This window comes from Chiloscyllium plagiosum, chromosome 10 (genome assembly GCF_004010195.1).
Source record: "Chiloscyllium plagiosum isolate BGI_BamShark_2017 chromosome 10, ASM401019v2, whole genome shotgun sequence".
Lineage (NCBI taxonomy): Eukaryota > Metazoa > Chordata > Chondrichthyes > Orectolobiformes > Hemiscylliidae > Chiloscyllium > Chiloscyllium plagiosum.
The window spans coordinates 38153876-38177061 of NC_057719.1; the positions used below are offsets into that span (position 1 = coordinate 38153876).

The window sequence follows — 23186 nt, forward strand, 5'->3', positions numbered from 1 at the left end:
CCACTGCAACTCCCAGGTCATTTCCTCTGCCCTGAAGCTTTTCAACCATGTCCTGAAACAGACTCGCTACCACAGCCACATTTGCTTCCTCATTACCTGCCTCCGTTACCAAATAATCCTCCACGGACTCCGGGCCACCTTTAAACCAGCAGAGTTCGGATCCGAACAGGTCACTCCACCCTCCTGTCTGACCTATCCCCCCACGCCCGCCCCCACCCACCTATTGTACTCAATGCTACTTTCTCCCCACCCCCACCCTCCTCTCATTTATCTCTCCAGGCACTGTACCTGTATTCCTGATGAAGGGCTTTTGCCCGAAACGTCGATTTTACAGCTGCTCGGATGCTGCCTGAACTGCTGTGCTTTTCCAGCACCAATAATCCAGAATATAACAATTGAGATACACTGCAGTAGCTCACAAAGACTTACTTGACACATTACAAATCTCTGTCCTCTATCCGCCAGAAAGACAGGGCCAGGAGAATGCAAGTACCCTGTAGGTTGCACGCCATCATACTTTTGAATTATATATTGCTGCTGTTCCTTTACTGTTGCCAGGCTGAAAATGCAAGAACTCTGTTCCTGCACGACATAAAACTGTAGCAGTTCAAGAAGGAAATTTTAGATGTTCAATGTCATTGGCAGAGTCGACATTTAAAGTCATCCTAAGAATGAATAAAAACAAACTTTTTTGTGTACAAGTTTGTAAAGCTAACATTTAGAAAGCCAAAGGGATGGTATAGTGTACCACTGGTTAAAAGGAAAGAGTTTGCGGAACAACCTCTCTTTTATGGTATTACCATCCTGTTCTTTACTAGGTTTTTAATAGAATTTTAAATTGAAAATTCATTCTTTGAGATTAATGAAGTTCGTATCTCAGATTTAAAGCTTTAATGCTAATTCTTACTCCTCAGCAGGGCTCATTGGTTAGCACTGCTGCCTCAAAGGGACCTGGGTTTGAGTCCATCCTTGGGTGACTGTCTGTGTGGAGTTTGCACATTCTCTGCATTCCTAAGTAGGTTTCCTCCGGGTGCTCCTGTTTCCTCCCATAATCCAAAAATGTGCAGGTTAGGTGGATTGAACATGGTAAATTTCCCAGTGTCCAGGGATGTGCACACTAGGTGGACTAGCCATAGTAAATGCAAGGTTAGCGCGATGGGGTGGGTCTGGGTGGAATGCTCTTTTGGAGATTCAATGTGGAGTCAATCAGCTGATTTGGGGAAAAAAAAGGGCGGCACGGTGGCTCAGTGGTTAGCACTGCTGCCTCACAGCACCAGGATCCCAGGTTCGATTCCAGCCTCGGGTGACTGTGTGGAGTTTGCACATTCTCCCCGTGTCTGTGGGGGTTTCCTCCGGTGTCCTCCCACAGTCCAAAGATGTGCAGGTCAGGTGAATTGGCCGTGCTAAATTGCCCACAGTGTTAGGTGCATTAGTCAGAGGGAAATGGGTCTGGGTGGGTTACTCTTTGGAGGATCGGTGTGGACTGGTTGGGCCGAAGGGCCTGTTTCCCCACTGTAGGGAATCTAAATCTAAATTTTTAAAAAATCATGAAGATATCAAATTGGAACTTAAGTTGCAGTGCTTGATTTGGGACATTTCTGGTTGAAACACCTGTCACAAGATTATATCCTACTTTGTGCAGCATCTCAGCAAATGCAATCAGTTGACAGTCATTTGATAAAGCTTTAGCTTATGAGAAATATTGCAAAGGTAAGTTACTATTTAATTATGTATGATTTCATTTTTGAAGGTTATTTGAAATAGTAACAATTTGAGGTCAGTTTCACAGTTTATAATATTTTGAATCCATTTATCTGATTGTTTCATGGTAAAACAGCAAATAGCCTTGCTTACTGAACCAATAATGTAGATGTGTTGCTAAAATAGAATTGTCAGGATACACCTTTAGCAATTCAATTGTAAATCCTCGGACCAATTCAAATTTCAATATTAGGCTGCCATTTAATAATATTTGATTTAATTGATTAACTTTTTAATGTTGGTGGCTGTTTTCTTTAAAATCCTTCCTAAAGGAAGAGGTAGCAAAGTTTTAGTGTCAGCGCTAATAATTGAGGCTTGGCCTAATGCTCTGGTGGTATAAGCTGAAATATCACAAATACTATACCTGGAATTAAAACTGGTCAAATGGTGACCATGAAACCATCATTGTTGTAAAAACTCGCCTGGATCACCTGTGCTCTTTTGGGTAGAAAACCTAGTATCCTGATCTGCTTTGACTTGCATATGACCCCAGGCCCATAACATAGTTGACTTTTGGCTTCCATCTGAAATGACCTAGCAAAGTACTGTTGTATGTGACCTCCTGGAAAGTTTTTAAAACAAAAAAAAACAGACGGACCACCTGGAATCAACTGAGACATTGAAATCCAGTACTGTGAACCCTGCAAAGTAAATCCTGCTTACTCTTGTCTGAAGACAAGTGCCACAATTGGGAATGCTATCTCTCAAACCAGTTAAGCAACACTGTGGAAAATGTCATGCTCTCAAATTCCTATCTTGCAAACAATGCCCTAGACAATGCCATCACCTTTCTCTGGCCTGTGCTGTCCCACCAGCAGGACTACAGTGTGCAGTGTCCAGAGTGGCAGATCAGTATGTACACTTGGGAGGACTTTGATCTGGGAATCTTCAACATTAACTCTGGAGTCCAGGAATTTTCATAGTTTCCTTGCTCACATCTGACTTGATACCACCTGTTGATTATTATCTACCACATCAAATGAATCAGTACAACTTCATCTTGAACACCAATTGAAAGAAGTACTGAGCAACAAGAGCATAGAACGTACTCTGGTGCCATCTTTACCTAGCAAGAATTACTGAAATGCATGAGAGCTTGGCATGCCCTTCGTCAAACTATTGCAGTGTAGTTGCAACACTGGCATCTATCTGACAAGGTAGAATATTGTCCAGCGATGTCCTGCATAAGAAATCATACCTGGCCAATTTCTGTTCCGTCTGTCTACTTTCAATCATCAGTGAAGTGATAGAAGGTGCTATTAACAGTGCAATTAAGCAGCATTTGCTTAGCAATAATCTGTCAGTTGATGCCTAGTCTAGGTTCCACCAGGGCCACTCAGCTCCTGACTTCACGTATGAACCAAGGTTGTAATAGACAAGAGAGCCAAGTTCCAGAGATGAGGTGTGAGTCGACTACCGTTGGGGTAATTGCCAAACTTGAGAGAGCCCGAGATGCCTTCGCAAAACTGGAATCAATGGTCATTATTCAATGACATTTTCATCACTGAATCCCCCATCCTCAATATACTGAGGATTATCATTGACCATAAACTGAATTGAACTAGCCGTATGAACTAGCCCATTCCTGAAGAAGGGCTTATGCCTGAAATGTCGATTCTCCTGCTCCTTGGATGCTGCCTGACCTGCTGCGCTTTTCCAGTAGCACATTTTTCAGCTCTTAGCCATATGAATGCTGTGGTCTCAAATGTAAACATTTTAATATAATTCTTATGGTACAGACATGATCGTCCAAAAGACCTATTCTGTAATGCATGATTGTAGCGCAGATCAGGCTAGCAATGCTGCAGTGAGTAACTCAAATCTTACACACACGCGCCACATACGTAGCACAGATCAAAAGTATGATGGAGCACTCTCCACTTGCCTGAATGTGTAGTTCCAACAACACTTGAAACTTGATATTATCCACTCGGATGCTGTCTGAACTGCTGTGCCCTTCCAGCACCACTAATCCAGAATCTGGTGTCCAGCATCTGCAGTCATTGTTTTTACCCATTATCCACAACAAAGCAACTGATTTGAATGGCACCCTATCCAATATCTTTAACATTCATTTCTTTCACCACTGACACAGTAGCGCCAATATGGAGCATCTGCATGTTACATTATAGCAACATACCAGAATTTCTTTTGACAGAAACTTTCAAACCTGAAAACCGTAACACCCTTCATTCCACACGTCATTCTGACTTGGAATTGTTTGCTGTCCTTTTGCTGTCTCTGGGTCAATATCCTGGAGTTCAAAGACTGCAGCTGTTCAATGAAGCAGTTTGCCACCATCACCTCCATGGGAATTGAAGGCAATAAATGCTTGCCTAGCCAGGGCTGTCCATATTCCCTGAATGATTTAAAACCACTCTATCTTTCCACTTTGTCCAAGCTTTTGAAGATCTGGTACGATATCTCCCCATAAAGCTGGTGTCATATTTTATTGTACAGTACTGCACAACACTATGAAAAAGTCATGCTGTCAGATTCCTATCTTGCAGACAATGCCAGGATGTTTCATTGTATTGAAGGTGTTATTACTGCTTTCAGATACCTTGATGCTTGTCAAAGGGTAAGCTTGCTTGATTCTGTTTGTTGTTTTCATGTTCTTGCTTCACTCTTCTTTCTATCTTTAGCTTTCTGTTCTTTCTTTCTCACTTCTCATACAGCACGGAAACAGACCATCAGGCCAACTCGTCTATGCTGACCAGGTACTCTACATGAATCTAGACCTATTTGACAGCGTTTGGCCCATATCCCTCCCTATTCTTATACCCATCCACTTGCTGCTTAAATGTTGTAATTGTAACAGCCTCAAAACCACGTATGGTAGTCATTACATATACACCATCTTCTCTGAAATAGTTGTCATTTTAGGTCCCTTTTAAATCTTTCCCCTCTCACCTTAGCCTATGCCCTCTATTTCCGGAATCCTCTACCCTGGGGATAAAACCTTGACTACTAACCCTATTGATGCCCCTCATGGCCTTATAAGCTATGCGTTTACCACTCAGTCTTTGATGCTTCAGGGAAAATAGCCCCAGCATATTCAGCTGCTTCCTATAGCTCAAACCTTTCACCCTTTTATAAAAGGCAATATCCTTGTAAATCTTTTCTAAACCCTTTCAAGTTTCACAGCATCCTTCCTCTAACAGAGGCCAGAATTGAATGCAGTACTCCAAAATTGGCCTAATGAATATCCTGTACAGCTGCAAGATAACATCCCAATCCTATATTCAGTGCATTAACTAATAAAGGCAAGAATACCAAATGCTGCCTTCACTATCCCGTCTGGGAGAAAGTGAGGACTGCAGATGCTGGAGATCAGAGCTGAAAATGTGTTGCTGGAAAAATGCAGCAGGTTCACTATCCCATCTACCTATGACTGTGCTTTCAAGGAACTATGAAAGTGTACTTTAGGTCTCTTCTGTTCGGCAACACTCCCAAGACGTTGCCATTAAGTGTATAAGTGTTGCTGTGATTTGTCTTACCAAAATTAAGCACCTCACATTTATCTAAATTAAATTTGCCACTTGCCCATCTGATCAAAGTCCTGTTGTCCTCTGAGCAATCTTCACTGTCCATTACATCTCCAATTTTGGTGTCATCTGCAAACTTACTCACCATACCTCCTATATTCACATCCAAATCATTTATATAAGTGATAAAAAGCAATTGATCCTTGTGGCACACTGCTGGTCACAGGCCCCTAGTCTGACAAGCAGCCCTTTTGGCCATTTCTCAAGTAACTTTTATAATAAATTTCCTCAGGAGCTTCTCAAGAACATTATAAAACACAAAAAGACAACCATATTAGATGATTAGGAGATGCTGGTGTTGGATTGGGCTGTACAAAGTTAAAAATCACACAACACCAAGTAATAGTCCAACAGGTTTATTTGGAAGCACTAGCTTTTGGAGTGCTGCTCTTTCAGGTGTTTTGGGCGGCGCGGTGGTACAGTGGTTAGCACTGCTGCCTCACAGCACCAGAGACCTGGGTTCAATTCCCGACTCAGGCGACTGACTGTGTGGAGTTTGCACATTCTCCCCGTGTCTGCGTGGGTTTCCTCCGGGTGCTCCGGTTTCCTCCCACAGTCCAAAGATGTGCAGGTCAGGTGAATTGGCCATGCTAAATTGCCTGTAGTGTTAGGTAGGGGGGTAAATGTAGGGGAATGGGTGGGTTGCGCTTCGGCGGGTCGGTGTGGACTTGGGCCGAAGGGCCTGTTTCCACACTGTAAGTAATCTAATCTAAAAGATTGTAAGACTCAGAATTTGTAGCAAAAGTTTACAGTGTGATGTAACTGAAATTATATATTGAAAAAGACCTGGATTGTTTAAGTCTCTCATCTTTTAGAATAATCATGTTGATTTCAGTTCTCATTTGTAAATTGCAAAACCTTTTTTTTTTAAACAATAGTTACATTCTCAAGTGAATTTTAACAATTGGTGTCATGTTGGCCCAGATAATGTATTGAAGCCCCTTACCTATCCTCTAACTGTGCATTTGCCATGGTTAATCCACCTAGCCTGCATGTACCTGGGTACTATGGACAATTTAGCATTGCCAATCCATGTACCTGCATATTTTTGGGGTGTGGGAGGAAACCAGAACACCTGATGGAAACCCACGCAGACACAGGGCAAACATACAAACTCTGCATTGAGTGGTGCGTAAATGTGGATTCAAAGCTTTGTTTCTGGTGCTGTGAGGTAATAGTGCTAACCACTGTGCTGCCCTTACAGTCTGAAAAATACATACATAAACGTAATGCTCAGGAATTTTGTACATGACAACGCATGTGGGATGTTTAAGGCTGTAACATAGTTCATGAGCATTAATAGTGTTTCTGGTGCGATTATGCAATATGTAAGTTAGCTGTACCAACCCTAGTCAAATCTACTAATTTGACATAGACTGGATACTGTAGCAAATTATCATCTCTGTAGATTAATGCTACAGCAGGTCATGCTCTTAGTAGAAAAGAAAGCTGTTGCTCTTGAGGTAGCAGCAACCATTTAATCTGTAGAATGTGGTTACAGCACAAAAGGAGGTCATTCTGCTTTTCTAACTAATCTCCTTTTGACCTTTTTCTTGAAGGAAATTTGCCACAGCCTCTAATCTCTGAAGCAATTGAAACTCCTCACTCATGGAACCATTCTTGTGCATGTTTTCTGCATGCCCTGACATTTTCATGTCCTTCATAAAGGATACCACAAACATTTGGATAAATACTCCATTTGAGGCTAAAGCATAGTTTATACAAATTTATCAGAGGTTCCTTGCTTTTGTATCCCATACCCTTACTTTATAGAAACTGGAACTCGTGCTAGTTGACTGTTCTCAATCTGCCCAGCCAACCTTTTGTTAATTTCTGCACAGATACTGAAGGTGTCTGTACTCTGCATCCTTTTCAGAATTGTACTGTTAATTTTAAGTTGCCTTCTTTGTTCTTCCAATCAAAATGAATCACTTCACACTACTTTACTTTGCTTTAGGTTTCAGCTGTCAACTTGTAAGCCCTTGACCCACCAGCCTGCCTACATCCTGTTGAAGCCTACCATTATTCTCCTCACATTTCATAGTGTTTCCATGTTTTTTAAAAAATTAATTCACTGGATGAGGGCATCCCTGGCCAAACCAGTATTTATTGTTCATCCCTGATTGCCTGAGGGCAATAAAGAGTCAACCACATTGCTGTGGGTCTGGAGTTACACGTAGGCCAGATCAGGTAAGTATAGCAGTTTCCTTCCCAAAATGACATTAGTGAACCAGATGGGTTTTGAGAATTTATAGTAGTCATTAGACTCTTAATCCAGATTTTTGAAAAATTGAATTCCAATTCTGCCATTGCATTGGCAGGATTCAAACCTGGATCATAGAGTCCCACAGTGTGGAAACTGGCCATTTGGCCCAAATTGGTCCATGCCAACCACATTAACAGCCCAATGAAAATACCACTGGCCTACACCTTTACATACTGCAAGATTATCGCCTCCCTTTCAATTTGTCATTCACCACTCGAAAGTGTGCTCTGTGCATGCCAGTCTAGACCATTAATAATATTGAGCAAAATAGAGGTTCTAGCACTGACCCTGGTGAGCCCCTCACCGCTACTCTTTCCTGTCACTCAGCTGCTATCCCTTTATTCCAACTTTGTTGAAAAGTCTGATATTTGGAATGTCTATTGGAACTTCTTTGCATTACAGCAGCCAGGTTACCTACATCAAGCCTCTCATTTCACCACAAAACACAGTTAGTTAAACACGATTTGCCTTAAACACACCTGTTTCTGTAAGTGAAATTAATTTTGTCCTAAATTATCACTTCTGAAAGCTGCCCCATCAGTTGGTTTAACATTCACTTTCCACCTTGAATTTATCTTCTGACTAATGAATAATTCGTCTACCAATAAGCCAGTTCAAAAATATTTTTAAAATATTTGTTTCCTTTCACTAAATAACGTTTTGCTGATTCCAGTTGTTTTGTAATCTCTTGTTTATCAAAGTTGGTTTTTGTTTTGCAGTCCTATTCAGTAATATTGTTTAAGTGAATGCCATTATTTCAGCTCAGCAACAATGCCCTAGATATTATAATTGCACACATTAACAAGCAGACATATTGTCGAATTATTGAGTATAGTTAATTCATTTCCAATGGTCTGGTTTTGATAAGCTCGTGTTTGAAATAAGAGGGATGAACAGTGAGGAGGAGGGATAGTTCATTTTAATTCAGCAGAGGTGCACTTTATTGCGTCTTTTTGAAGGTGACTGATTAGTGTTGCATTTATGACAGTAATTTAGAATAATAATAAACATATCCTATGTTCTTGTACCCCCTGTAGTGCTATTGTATTTACTTGTCACTGTTAAACGTTTTCTAGAGCCACTTCCACTTTACCAGTGTTTATTTTCAACTGGGAATTTGAGAATTCACATTTCAAGTCAAAATTTAATCGGATGTGGTAAACCAACCCAAATCAGAACTGATCGACATGCAGCAACATTTAACTCCTCTGCATCTCCAGGATTGAATGTACAGTGAAATATCAAAAAAGTTGCATGCTTTCTTGTGCTTTATGTAAAAGTGCTGAAATAATGTTATTGCTGGTATTGAAATGCCTTTTATCTGAAACAATAAGTCTTGTGTTACTTAAGATCTGTTCATGGAAGACTTGAAAAACAACTGCCATACAACTGCCATACTTTGGGGGGAGAACAATATCTGCAGTTTATTCCCGTGCACGGAATTTCAATTTAGAGTCAGCTTGGTTGCATTTAGAGATTGCACAGCACAATTTTGAAATTGGGATCTCTAACAAATGATGGTAACTCGTGCAAAGCTTATATGGACTATGTCACCACCTGTGACATTGCAAGTAAAAGCAGTCTTGTTTATTATTTCACATCAAACTTCTAGTTTTTTTGTATCTTAAGTTTGGCTTGGGTGCATCTCAATTCTTTCTATCTTCTGACTTCAATTGTTTTAATATCAGTCAATGCTTTTAGTTAGTTACCCAGATATTTCCTCAAAAGTAGAATGGTGTCATATACGACCTTGCTTTTAGCTTTAAACTACTAAGCAAATTCATTCAAAAACAATGCACTTGTGTTGAAAGGTAGCTTTTGTGTGTGTGAATACATTTCCAACCTAATGGAACACTGCTAAACAATTCTCCTCTATCTCTGCTTAACGTTTCAAGGTCACTGAAAATCCTTCCGGTTAGTTAAGGCTTGTTTGTAGAGAATTGCCATAACTTTCATCTAATCATCTTCATCTGCTCCATCAATGATCTTCACTTCATTATAAAGTTACAAATAGCAATTATGCTGTCATCCGCAAGCAATGTTCACCCCCATTTCTGACTTTTCAGACACAAAATCAGTCCATGTCTGAATGACCATGACCTGGAAATTATTAAGGCTCATGTTGACCAGTGGCAAATAATGTCACAAGTGGGGCAATGAACAGTAACCATTTCCAACAGGAGAGAATGTAACCACCACCTCTTGAGTATTCCGTAGTATTCACACTCTGAATTCCCCACTGTCAACATTCTGGAGTTATTATTGACCAAAACCTCAACTGGACTAGCCTTATAAGTACTGAGGCTGTGACAGCAGGCCAGATGCTAGGAATCCTGCAGTAAATAACTCACTCCTAACTCCCTAAAGTCTGTTTACCATCTATAAGGCACAAGTCTGAGTGTGAATGAATACCTATCATTTGCTTGGATGTGCGCAGCTTCAGCAATACTTGAGAAACTTGACACCACCTAGGTCAAGCCACTTGATTAGCACTAAATCTTTAAACATAGTTCCCTCTTCCATTGACACTCAGCAGCAGTGTTTATCTATATGCGATGAACTGTAACAGGTCAGTGTTTCCTTAGCACTTCCAAATCCTTGGCCACAACATTTAGACAGCCAAGTGCTTTTATATTTTGCAGCTGAAACATTGCCACTTGCTACGTTTTCATGATTGAACTCTTCTGCAGTATAGGAAATCCAAGTTGATTTTAAAGCCATGAGTTAGCATTGGCAGTTACTTTTATGCAAGAAGTTAAACAGAAAAAAACAGTGATGCAAAGCTGCATGTTCCAGAACAATTACCTAATGTTTGAACAATGACATCTTCCTTGATGCATGCTTTCATTCCCTGCCCTTCCTGTCTCTGCATTCCCCTACCCAACAATTATCATTAAATTCCTGTTACTATCATGCCTTGCTGAGGTACTGCACTGGAAGTCAAGCCCTACTATTCCTAGTTGTTGCGTAAGTTTAAAATCTTCCTTAAATGTACACAGACTTCATCAATTTATCTGCCTTTTAGATCTAAATTCACAGCACGACCAGTTTACTGTACTGAACAAACATTACCTGTAGCTAAAGTCTATTTATTGGTAACAATAAGCAATTATGAACAGTCAGCATATAACTTGACTAGTTAAAACTCCTAACCCCTTTAATCTTGCCTTAATTCAATGCATACAGCACAAAAAAAGTGTTATAGGCAGAGAGAAGATTGGACAAACAATTGTGCTTACGGGATCAACTGAGATTCTTGTGCTGATCAGAAATCTACTGTCTGTCTTGCCTGGATGCTTCCACTGGTTTGTACGAGACATGGTATAGCAGATTCACATTTATGAAAGATCTGACCTATTAATTAAAAGTCACAACTAACAACAACTGCTGAAGAAAAATAGTGGTTTTCTTTTGGCTTATTGGCTATTATTGCAGAAAACAGATCTCCTGATTTGCTCAGAAATTGCTGGTTTCCCACCCAACTAAGAAGCAATCGCAGTTGTTAGTAGGCAGAAGGCCTCTGTCATGATTAGTCAATAGATCAATCAGCTACTTATTGTTGACTGTACATCCAGTTGTGCACACCTTTTGACTTCCGTTCTCTGAAATATTACTGCTTGAAGCAGCTGTTGTATAAATGGTTGTGTAAGTGGTGCTTAACGGTGTCTGGTTACTTGCTTTCAAAAACATTCGGTAATCCTTCAGCAATCCTTGGTTCTTAAAGCAGTTCTTTTCTCATTTCAGTCTATAATCAAAATGATTTTTAAAAAAAAACTCCTTTATTGGTTCATTCTTGTTCAACTTCTTTCCATATACTTGAGTTGCATTCTTCCCATTTAACGCCCCCCCCCACCAACCCCGCCTCAGATTTGCATAATGTTGTGGTTTTGTCTTTGGGTCAGGTATTTCATAACTGTATAGTGTATGTATAAATTGCCAGCTATATTTGTTGCAGTGTTTATTCTGTCAGTCATGACAGACCCTAGCCCTATTGCACAGTTAAATTTCTAACAGTGTTACTATGTCACCACTAGAGGGTGCATAGTGACTTCCTAAAAAAAACATTTGAAATATTTGTTCGCAATTTAATCAATAAAAGCTCCATTAATATTTTAAATTATTTGAAATTAGAAGCCTCTTTCCTAGGAGATAGAACATCACAATAGTTATTTATTTTGTGTAGTACAATTGAATTGAATTGAATTTAATTTATTGTCATGTGTACCTGAGGCACAGTGAGAAGTTTTGTCTTCCGAGTAATATAGGCAGATCATAGAGTTAAGTAGCATAGATAAGTAAGTAGGTAAACAGCGACAAAAACAAAAACACAGGTACAGGTGAATGTTAAGAGTTTGTGAGCCCATTCCATATTCTAACAGTAGGGTAGAAACTGTTTCGAAATCAGCTGATGCATGTGTTCAGGCTTCTGTACCTACTCCCCGATGGTAAAGGTTGTAGAAAAACATTGCCAGGGTGGCATCTTTGAGAATGCTGGCAGCTTTCGTTGACAGCGGGCCTGATAGATGGATTCTGTAGGTGGGAGGTTGTGTTAATGAGGATGAAATATTGTCCCCAGTCTTCACTGATTGTGGTCTGTGGGTCAGGAAACTGAGGATCCAGTTGCAGAGAGTGGAGCTTAATCAGAGATCACTAAGTTTAGTAATCAGTCTCGAGTGGATGATAGTGTTGCAGGCTGAACTGTCGTCAATGAGTAGGATTCTTGATTAGCTGTTCTTGGTGTCAAGATGTTCTAGGGAGGGGTGAAGGGCAAGTGATTATGGCATCTGACATGGATCTTTTGGTCCAATAGGCAAATTGGAGTGGGTCAAGTGTAGTAAGGAGGCTGGCGTTGATTAATGCCATGGACTAGCCTTTCAAAGCACTTCATGACCACAGAAGTTATGGCCACTAGGTGTTAGTCATTGAGACATGCTTCCTTAGGCGCAGGGATAATGTTGGCCCTCTTGAAACAGGAGGGACAGTGGCCTGCTGCAGGGAGAGGTTGAAGATGTCCAAGAAGACCTCTGCCAGTTGATCTGCGCATGCTCTGAGTGCACGGCCTGGTACTCCATCTGGTCCCATCGCTTTCCTTGAAGTCATATGAAAAAACTGATCTGACCTCTGTAGTGACTGTTGGGATAGGTTCGTCAGGACTTGTCAGAATAGGTGTTACCTCTCTGCTGAAATTCTGCTCAAAGCGAGCATAGAAGGTGTTGAGACAATCTGGGAGGGATGTGCCATTGTCTGCTATCTTGCACTCTCTTTTTGGAACCTATGATGTCATTTAGTCCTTGCCAAAGTCACTGGGTGTCTGTCTGGGTCTCTAGTTTGGATCAGTATTGGTCCTTGGCTGCAATGGCTCTGTGAAGGTCATACTTGGATTCCTTATAATTGAGTGGGTCTGCTGATCTGAAGGCTTCACGTCTGGTTTTTAGCAGGTTCTGTATGTCATGATTCATCCAGGGTTTCCTGTTGGCAAACACCCGGATTGATTGCCTCATGCACACTCCACACTCTTGCTGATAAGTTCAAGTATAGTCAATAAAGTCAAGCAAGTCAATGCAAGCTTAGCAGTGGCAACAATCTTAAGATTAGCATACCTATTTCTGTATAACTGTGTGCACAGTATGAACATATTGCTCTTATTCCTAGCCCTAATGATAAAATAATGGGCGCATATTATGTGTTATTATTTGGTGCACTGCACTGTGCATTTTTCTCCTCTAAGCTTTTCTTTTGCTATTTAGATATGCACAAATCCATGCTGACTATCCCTAAAATCCATTCTTTTCCAACTAAGAGTAAATCCTGTCCTAAGAATCTTCTCTAATAATTACTCTATTACTGATGTAAAGCTCACCGGCCTATAATTTCCTGGATTATCCTTGTTGCTGTAGAAAATCAACATACCCTCCTGAATCTTTGCATTGGTTAACAGCAAGACGGACATGGATAATGCTAAGTACTCATTTAATGAAGTCTCCCACTTCCTTTTGTCCTTGAGTGGACCTGTTCTTTCCCTGGCTACCATTTTTAGCCTTTAATATATGTATAAAATGCCTTGGGATTCTCCTTAATCCGATTTGCCAATGACATTTCATGGCCACTTTTAGCCCTTCCTATCTCTTTACATTACTCCCTACTTCCTTTGTATTCCTCAAGGGCATGTCTGATTTCAGTTTCCTAAACTTTACATTTGCTTCCTTTTTTTCTTTTTGACCAAGTTTCTAAATCTCTTGTCATCCCGAGTTCTTGCCATCCTTATCAGTTATCCTCACAAGAGCATGAATGGTCATTATCTCTGACCATCTAGCCTTCAAAAGGCTCTTAAAACTTATAGAATTATGATTGCTATTCCCCACTGAAACTGACTTCCTGGCTCACTTCTCAATACAAAGTTTAGTATGGCCCCTCCCCTGTGTTATATAAATTTTCACAAGCTATCTTTAATACAGCTACTTATTAAGAAATCGCTCACAATCCAATACTGAAACAATTATTTAAACTTTATTGCATGTAGACCCTTCAAAGTAAATATGACCTTCAAGTAAGCAAGTATTGCCTCTCGACCTAACTTAACTGTTACCTCATTAATGGTGGAATTTAGCAACGATTCCAACCAACAATGTCTGTCTCTCGGTGTCCATGGTTCAATCCTTGTGCAGAATAATTCTCTGGAGTTCTGATAAAGAATCCCAAAGTTGAACTCTTGTAGGATTTTGTTTTGTTTAGTTTGTGGTTTGACATTATTTATGACGCATGAAGTAACCAAGTCAGTAGCTTGCTTACTGGGTGTAAAAACTAGCTGCACTCCACCTAGTTCTCTGTTCGTTGTTACAGTCAGTGTTAGCTGTTCGTTTGAAGCACAGTCTCCCATTAACCCCTTCACCTCAGAACATTCCTTCTGCTGGCAATCGTATTGCCAATTTGTCTCATAGCTAGTTACCTCCTCTCCTGGGAAATAGTATATGTTACTTTGACGCCTTGTTCTTAGGAATGGTTAATTGGCATGTTGTTTTTTAATTCCTTTTGTGTAACTGTTTGTAAACATTTACTCAGTGTTTGCTGGTTCTTTCAATCTATGAACAGTTACTAAAGTTCTAGAGTATAGAGGTTGCAGTACCAGGGAGGCAACACGCATCAGGATATTGCATAGGCTGGAAAATTTCTGATGAGAAATTGGACAGACTGGTGTTGCTTTTCTTAAAGCACAGGAGGTTGAGAGATGACATGATTGAGATGTATAAAATTGAGGGGAATTGATAGGGTAGATAGAAATAAATTGTCTGTCTCGATGGAGAGATCAGTGACCAAAGAGGAGCATAGATCTTAAACTAAGGGATAGAAAAAACTTTTACCCAGCAGATGGTGAGAATCTGGGACTCACTGCCTTTAAAGGCAGAAACCCTCAACATTTGAGTATTTAAATCGATAGTGAAGAAGATTATCTAAGATCACAAAGAGATCTTGAGTGACAGATGGAGTTTAATTTGGATAGATGTAAGGTATTGAATTTTTGTAAAACAACAAGCACAGGACTTGTACATCTAAAAGTAGGGCCTTGGGTAGTGTTGTAGAACAGAGACCTAAGGGTTCAGGTATATAATTCTTTGAAGTTTGCATGGTGGTTAAGATACCTTCATTGCTGAGAAGTTTTGAGTATAGGAGTTGAGTAATTGGGAGGCAGGAAGTTACAATTGGTGTTTGTAAAATGGGGAAAGCATTGTGTGGTCCCTTTTAAACAAAAAGGTGCTTTTTGGTGCTTAGACGTTTAAATGCCAAGTACACAGCCCAAATTGAAATATTTGTATGGAAAGGCCATATGGTTCGCAGGCCAAGCAGCAGTTTGTACCAAGACAACAGGCTTTTAAATTTAGCCAGTCAATTTGAACCAGGTACTTCCCAAAAACCTATTAAATTTAAATCTGGTTTTGACAAAAGACCAGTCTAACTGTAAGAAATATTGATATGTCATGATTGAGATGTATAAAAGGGTCATTTGGACAGAGACTCCGAGAGCTAGTTGCCGCTCACCAGTGCTAATGGCCCTCAACACTGTTTTGAGAGAGTATCGCTGGCTTTCAGCCTTATCTATGACTTAGAGAAAACAAAATCTAAATACCAAAGGTACCAATGATAGAAGGCACTCCTCACAGAAGAATTGACACAGAAGGCACGTAATCTGGCTGTTATTTTGAGAGTCTAAAGTCTTTTTTTCTAATGAGTGGGACTTCTATTTATTGGAACGCTATACCATTAGAATCTTGCTTTATTTAGGAAAAGTTGGGTAAAAGGTTTGTTCGGTTTGTTAATAGTTCAGTTAATTTGTTCACTGTCAGAGTTAGATAGATAAATTGTCTTGTTGGTTTTAAAGTGAATGTCAGGAATTTATTTCATTTAATCACTAGAAGTTGCTGAAGGGCTGGTTACACCACTTTTCAAAAGATTATAGGGCGAGGCGCTTTTCTTTGAATGTTTCGGTTTTAGTTTTCCGAGGAAGGTCAACCTCTGTTTTATAACTGTGGAATTTATTGTCCATCACCGTTGTCTGTATCCACTTTCTGTTCATCCCTAGTTGCTGTTGAGAAGGTGGTGTAGTTGCTGCCTTGAACCACTTATGATTATACCTGATGTTATTACTAGACAAATCAGATCCCAAAATGAAATCTGACCTGATTCCATGGAATTTGATGGGTCCCAGACTTAAATGTTGTGAACTCTTAGAGAATCTTCCTATTGACTGTACACCTCTGACTTGTCACTTCTGCCAACTTTACTCTGACAGTGATACAGGACACACCTAAAAATGGTAATACTATTGTCTGGGACATTGTCTGTCTTTAGGTATGATTCTTTGAGCATGATTATGACTGGCTGCTGTTTTGACTAGTCTGAGCAATTCTGAAACTGGTTCCTGGATGTCAGAGTCCTCATCATTGTGTTTACTTATTACCTAGGTCAATTCCAGATAGTCAGGCAAGGTTTATTTCTTTGGGACTTTTCAGCAGTTTGTTACAACTAAATGGCTTGCTAGGCCAGCTCTGTGATCAGTTAAGAGTTGAGCACATTATTGAGTTCACATAGGCCAGACCAGGTCAGGGAATGGTTTTCTTTAAAACACGTTAGTGAACTGGCTAGGTTTTTATGACAGTCAGCAATGATTTTATACTTGTGCTTGAACTCGATAAGAGGGGACAATGGCTTAATGGTACTAACCTTGTTGTTAACCCTGGGGCCTAGGCTCGAATCCTGCCATGGCAGATAGTGGAACTGAAATCAATTAAAAAATTTTGATTTAAGATTAAAATGACCATGGTAATGGTTTGTCAGTAAAGTCCCATCTGATTCATTTAATGTCCTTCAGGGAAGGAAGCTACCATCATTATCTAATCTGGATTACATGTGACTTCTGATCCACATCAATCTGGTTGACTGTGGGGCAGTTGGGGTGGGCAATTAATGCTAGCTTAGCCAGTGACACCCTCATCCTGTGAATGAATTAAAAACAAATTTTAGAGAGTTTTGGAATTGATTCCATAAGAAAATTCCGAGAATCACCTCTAACATATTACAAGTATTTATTTTCCCTAGCATTTGCTTGCCTGAATGTGAGGTCTTAAAAGCACAATCCTTCTCTGAGGAAGGAGCTTTACAGATGAGATCAAAAAATGTCTATATTATGGAATGTGGTTAAAGTTATTAAATTATGAAACTGAGGTCTCCAATCTTGGGATTGAATCACTATGCTGGTTTAAGCATATAAATTACTGTGAGTACAACTGAAAATAAAAAGTTGGTTTATTAGAATTGGATTGTTTTGGGAATTAGATCTTGAAGTTCAGCAATATTTGAACGGTTTCTTGAATTACTTGAATAACGGAAGAGAAAAGACTTTGCATTTTGTAGCATTGCTGAATTTATCAAAATATAATGTGAATATCTGCTAAGTACTTGAGTATAGGAAGGACCATTTACTTGCAATGGTTTCAAGCTTTGTTAATAATTGTCACCAACTTTTTTTTTGTTAACTTCATAACCAAATGACACAGGACAGCCTTTGTGGCTGAGGATACAATGTAGGTGAAACTAAATTGTAGGCTCCTTTTAAAGAGATCATTCTTTGGTTTAGGAGACCAAAATTGTACACCAGATATGCTCACACCAAAGCTATAGAAAACAGGCATAATTGAGATGGACACTAATACAGCATTACTTAGTGCTTTAGTTACAGAAGATTGCAGACATGTTGTTGAATGGTTGCCTGTTGGAAGCTAATGAATTAATCAAAAACTTTGTGGAAAAGCTCACATCAGTCGATACTGTGGTGCTGAAGATCAAATCACTGTTTATAAAAGGCAGGCACCAACCATACCACCATTTTGTGGACTAAGAATGTGTTGTTTGAATTGTAAGATTGTTGGCAATGTACAGTTGCAGAGCAGATTTTTATATTGAGCTGTTTCCGATTAAAAATTAGAGTCTGAATGCACTTTCATTGACAAAACTATTTCTTCACAGACTATGGGTGTAAAACTTAGAATATGCAAACTTTTGGCTATATCTGTGAAGAAAGGTTAATAGGTTGGCCTGTTTTCCACTGAAGTTCAGAAGTGTAAGTGATTGTTTTTATTAAGACATAAGATTCTGCAAGGATGTAATGATCCATTTACATGTTGGTTGCTGGAGTGTTTCCTGTTATGGGAAACACCAGAAATGGGGGCACATTAAATAGAAGGCCCATTATTTTTAAACTGATCCCCCCGCCCCCAAAGGTTATGCATCTTTGGAACACTTCCACTGTGGTGGAGCCATTGCTTTAAAAATATTCAAAGTTAGCTTGATTCCCTTGTTAGTCAAGTATCTGTCAGGGAAAGGTGGGAAAGTTGAGGTCGCAATCAGATTATTCATGATCTTATTGAATGGTGGAGTAGGCTCGCGAGCCTGGAAGGACTGTTATTGCTCATTTGTTTGTAAAGTGTGTTCTGCTACCACGTGCATTTCTTCAATGTGAATTGACTTTAACACGATTGGGGAATTTAGACCATTTGTAGAATGCAAATTTTCCTTACTTTTATTGGCTATAATGCCATTCTGGCTCCACTAGTTTACATAGTGTTGCTATTTCGTGATTTTCTTATAATAAAAGATCACACGAGAGCAGAACTATCACATTATGTCAGAGCAAACTATATGTATGTTTCCATGCATACCATTTTTTTTTTTTTTGCAAAACTCTGAAACCGATGCCAGAGAAAAGATGTACCAGAACTGGAAACTCAGTGTTAGGTAAATGCTGCAGTGTGTAATTTGTGTGAGATCATTGATTTAAATAATAATTATTGCATGGGAGAAGGCTGGTTTTTGGTCATGATAGAAAATCAGAAAATGTGCTTTTTCTTTGTTTCATCCTGTTCATCTTATTTTGAGAAATTTAGGCAAATACAATTTGTTTCCCTACAGTATGGAAACAGGCCCTACACTATGGGCAATTTAACATGGCCAATTCACCTGACCTGCACATCTTTGGGTTGTGGCAGGAAACCGGAGCACCCAGGGGAAACCCACGCAGACCTGAGGACAATATACCGCACAATTCACGTGCTTCAGGCCACCATTGACTTTTGTAAAAACTGCAGATGCCAAAATTCTGAAATAGTTTCTTTCTAAAAAAAAAACTCAAATCTGGCAGCATTTGTGGAGTGAGAAACAGTTAATTTCTTTGAGTCTAGTATCATCCTTTGGACCAATATATTGACCCTGTTTCTGTCTGTCCATAGACGCTGCCAACTCACTCAGTTTTCCAGCATTTAATTTTTATTTCAACCTTGATTTTTGTTGCTTCCTGCTTTATAGAAGCTCTTTTGTTGTAACTTGTGAGGTAGCCCTGAACGATATCATGTAAACAGGTTTACTTAGTTAATACAATCTTTGTGTCTTTTTGGTTGGAAGGAAATATTTAATGCTCTGAATGACTAATCATTGACACTCTCAACTACTTCATTATGTTTGGCAATAGCTTCTGTTCTGCATACTTTTTAAATCTATCTCATTATTGCAGTGACTTGAAGTAAGAACAGGAAAATACCATATAGCACTTTCAACCTACTGCACCATTCAGTATAATCATGGTTAATCGGTTCACCTCCACTTTCCTGTCTGCTCCCTTTATCCCGAGATTCCTTGCTGCATGTTTCAGCCTTAATTATATTCAATGATAAGGTATCCCAGACAAATATCTGATTAAAAAGAGGAAATTCCTGTTGTTTAAACGTGTGGTTTTTGGTCCAAAGAGCAAGCTTTTAAGTTGTTTTCAGTTGTTTTATGCATTAAGTTACAGCAGTACTGATGTAAATACTTTCATTGGTCTTGAAGATCCTATTTCATCTTGAGTCTGGCTAAGATATAAAGGTAAATTCTTCTCTTCACTATTAGCGTGTTAATTCGAGTGGATTGCTTGTCCTTAAAATTTGCCCCATTTCATTCTGGTTATTTCAGTGGAATAAAAGTCTGGGTTCAACAGTGGGATCATGGTTCACTCGACTAGGTTAACATGCAGGTGGCAAAGACTATCTTTTTGTTAATTGTCACTAAATATGAACTTTTTTTAAAAACCTTTTGCTTTGCATTTTCAGTGGATGAGTACATTTCAATCGCCAAAGAGAAGCATGGCTACAACATGGAACAGGTAATAAATCTTTTAAGATCTAAAATTTAATCCTTGGTCGTCTTCTGACTAATCTGACCGCTTAGTTTCCCAGCCCTCATGCTAACTGTTGTTGAAATGGCTGTCTTTCCCCTGATACTAACCTCTCCATTTTAAAGTTGCTGTCTGCGTATCTTCTCTGCTTCAGTAAGCCTATTTTCAATCCCTTTGTCCTTCTAAGCTAGAGCTCCATCTTCAACTTCCCTTGTTGAATGTTATCGCGTGTTTTCCACACTCTATTTGAACTTCTCCACAGGTTTTATCCCTGCTGCAGCACTGGATTAAAATTGTAGAATTATTGTAAGTGACTGCGATGCATAACCCTTAATCTCTGTGTATTGTTTACTATCTGTCCTGTTGATTGTAGAAAACTAACATTTCTTCTCCACCTCCCCTCCCCTCTCTGTTTCATTGTGAACTCCCTACCTTATTTCCACTGTAACCTGCAAATTATAGTCAGAACAACTGCAAGGAATCTTGCTGTCCCTTGACTATTGCCTCCCAAGTATTCTGTCCTTGGTCCCTTCCTTTTTATTTGCTGCATGGTCCCCATGGTGATTCCAATTGCAGATGTGGTTTCAGCTTGTGTCTGTGTGCTGACAGAACCACCTTACTTGTACACTTCTTATTGGACTTCCTGTCCAACACCTTAATTATCTAATTGAACACTGCGAAGACCAAAGTTGTTCCCTTTTGCTCACGTCAACACTGTATATTCTTGTCAGCAAATCTATACTAGCCATCACCATTTCAGGTGTAAAATTATTATGTAATGTTTGAATCCCTTTGTGGTTCTGTATTCTTTCTTTCATCTCCTCCAACCTTGCAACTAACCTTTCCCCAAATTTTCTGTACCTATGTCTGTGGAATTGTGCTTCCAATGATCTAAACTCTATTCCCTGGAATGCTCTGGGCAAACCTCTCAAAGTTTCACTCCTCGCCCCAATCTTTTTACTAAGCACCTATTTACACTTGCTGGTTTCACCCCTTTGCTTATTTTTAGTTTAAATTTTGTCCACGTGGAGCACCCTGAAAAAGTGATGCTGTATGATTTAGTCAATTATTTCACATGAGACAAGTCATGAGCATTATGAACACCTTTCACTTATCTTGCATTAGTGACTTAACCAGCTCTCAGCTGAGCACCATCCAAGATAAAGTAGTCCACTTGTTTGGCTGTCTATCCATGAAACTTAAATATTCACTTCCTGCAACATGAATGCACGGTGTTAGTGTTTACTTCGTCCAAAATAAACCAACAACCTCTGCCACTTCGACAAGGGCGCAGATATATGCAAATGCCACCACCTTAAGTTTCCCGCCAAATGGCATGCCATTTTTACATGGAGCAATATTACGGTTTCATTGTCAAACTCATGAAATTCCCTTTCTAGCAACCCTGTAATATACCTGTACCAAATTGACTGCAATGGTTTATGAAGGTGGCATATCACTGCCTTTTGCAGGCAATTAGCGATGTACAATAAATGCTGGCCATGTTTGTGATACCCATACACGCTGAAAGAATTTTAAAAAAGCATTCTCATCCTCTGACCCACTCTTAAAAGCACAATATTTATACTGCTGGTTCAGTTTAGGTCCTGGTCAAATATTTAACAGCTATTACAATTCCTTTGCACTGTTTCTGATTCATTCTTGAACAGCTACCTAACTTAAGATGGATAATAAATGTCCTTACCATTTATTTTGTTCTCTTGGTATTTTTAAATCTATGCACACCCACTGAGATATCAAGAAATAGTTATCTCACTTTCACTTATTAAAGTCATATTGGCTTTGAATACCTTTTTTCACTTTTCTTAGTTCAAGGAATAAATAGTGTCTGTCATAATTGAAACTTCTTTTCTGTGGAATCAACTTGTGAATCTCCTCTGCACCCCCTCTGCATGGTGTTCAGGTGCTTGTTATTGTAGGACGCTGCAAACTGGCCATAAAATTGTAATCAAAGATTCTCTAAAGTTTGGATGCCTGCACCCATTCCCCCCCCCCCCCCCCCAGGAATTTCCATTTCACATGTTGGAAAGGTTGTGATTTGAGGTTCTGATTTATCTTTACCTCAACATTTTAGTGCACCTTCAGGCAAACTTTCCACCTTTTTCTGAGCTCTGCAAGCTTTTTAGTTTTTTTTTTGGTAATTTTGTTTCAAAATTATCTAGTTTATTGTCTCTGATTCCTTGTCTCATGTGTTCCATCCCTGCTGGTGCACGTCAAAAAGCAGAAACTTCTCCTTATTCAGTTTCTTCACCATCCTTTTATCTCCTTGAATATTTACCGTTGTTTTTATTTTGTTTAACTGCTTCTCTCAATATTAAAGTCTGTAAAGTCTTGTTGACCTTTATTGGGCATATTTCATGCTTACATAATTCTGGCAACTTCTGGTTTAATATTTTTTGAAATGTGATTACTTGATGCACATTAATTGTTCTAATTTCTTCCTAATTTATCTGTCAGCTTCCCTCCTTGCTGAAATCTACTTTTCTCCAATCTTATACAGTTTCAATTTTCATGCCAAACTTAATCATTTTTCTTACTCAAAGACAGATTCTTTATTCAAAATGAATAATTAAAAGTGCCCTGCCCCTCTTGAGCTTTGCGATGTGATCCATAGAACAGAGAACATAGAACAATACAGCACAGAACAGGCCCTTCGGCCCACGATGTTGTGCCGAACATTTGTCCTAGCTTAAGCACCCATCCATGTACCTATCCAATTGCCACTTAAAGTTCGCCAATGATTCTGACTCTGCCACTCCCACAGGCAGCGCATTCCATGAACTCACGACTCGCTGAGTAAAGAACCTACCCCTAACATCTGTCCTATACCTACCCCCCCCTTAATTTAAAGCTATGCCCCCTCGTAATAGCTGACTCCTTATGTGGAAAAAGA

At 39.5% G+C, this 23186-nt stretch overlaps 1 protein-coding gene across 3 annotated transcripts in view; it reads left to right on the forward strand.

Annotated features, from left to right (window-relative positions):
- rcor1 (REST corepressor 1) overlaps positions 1 to 23186 on the forward strand; it is a 122608-nt gene that overhangs the window by 65319 nt on the left and 34103 nt on the right. For all 3 annotated transcript variants that reach the window (XM_043697453.1, XM_043697452.1, XM_043697454.1), the window contains exon 4: positions 20208 to 20260. In XM_043697453.1, coding sequence (XP_043553388.1) covers positions 20208 to 20260 — 53 coding nt within the window. The remainder of the gene's footprint in view (positions 1 to 20207; positions 20261 to 23186) is intronic.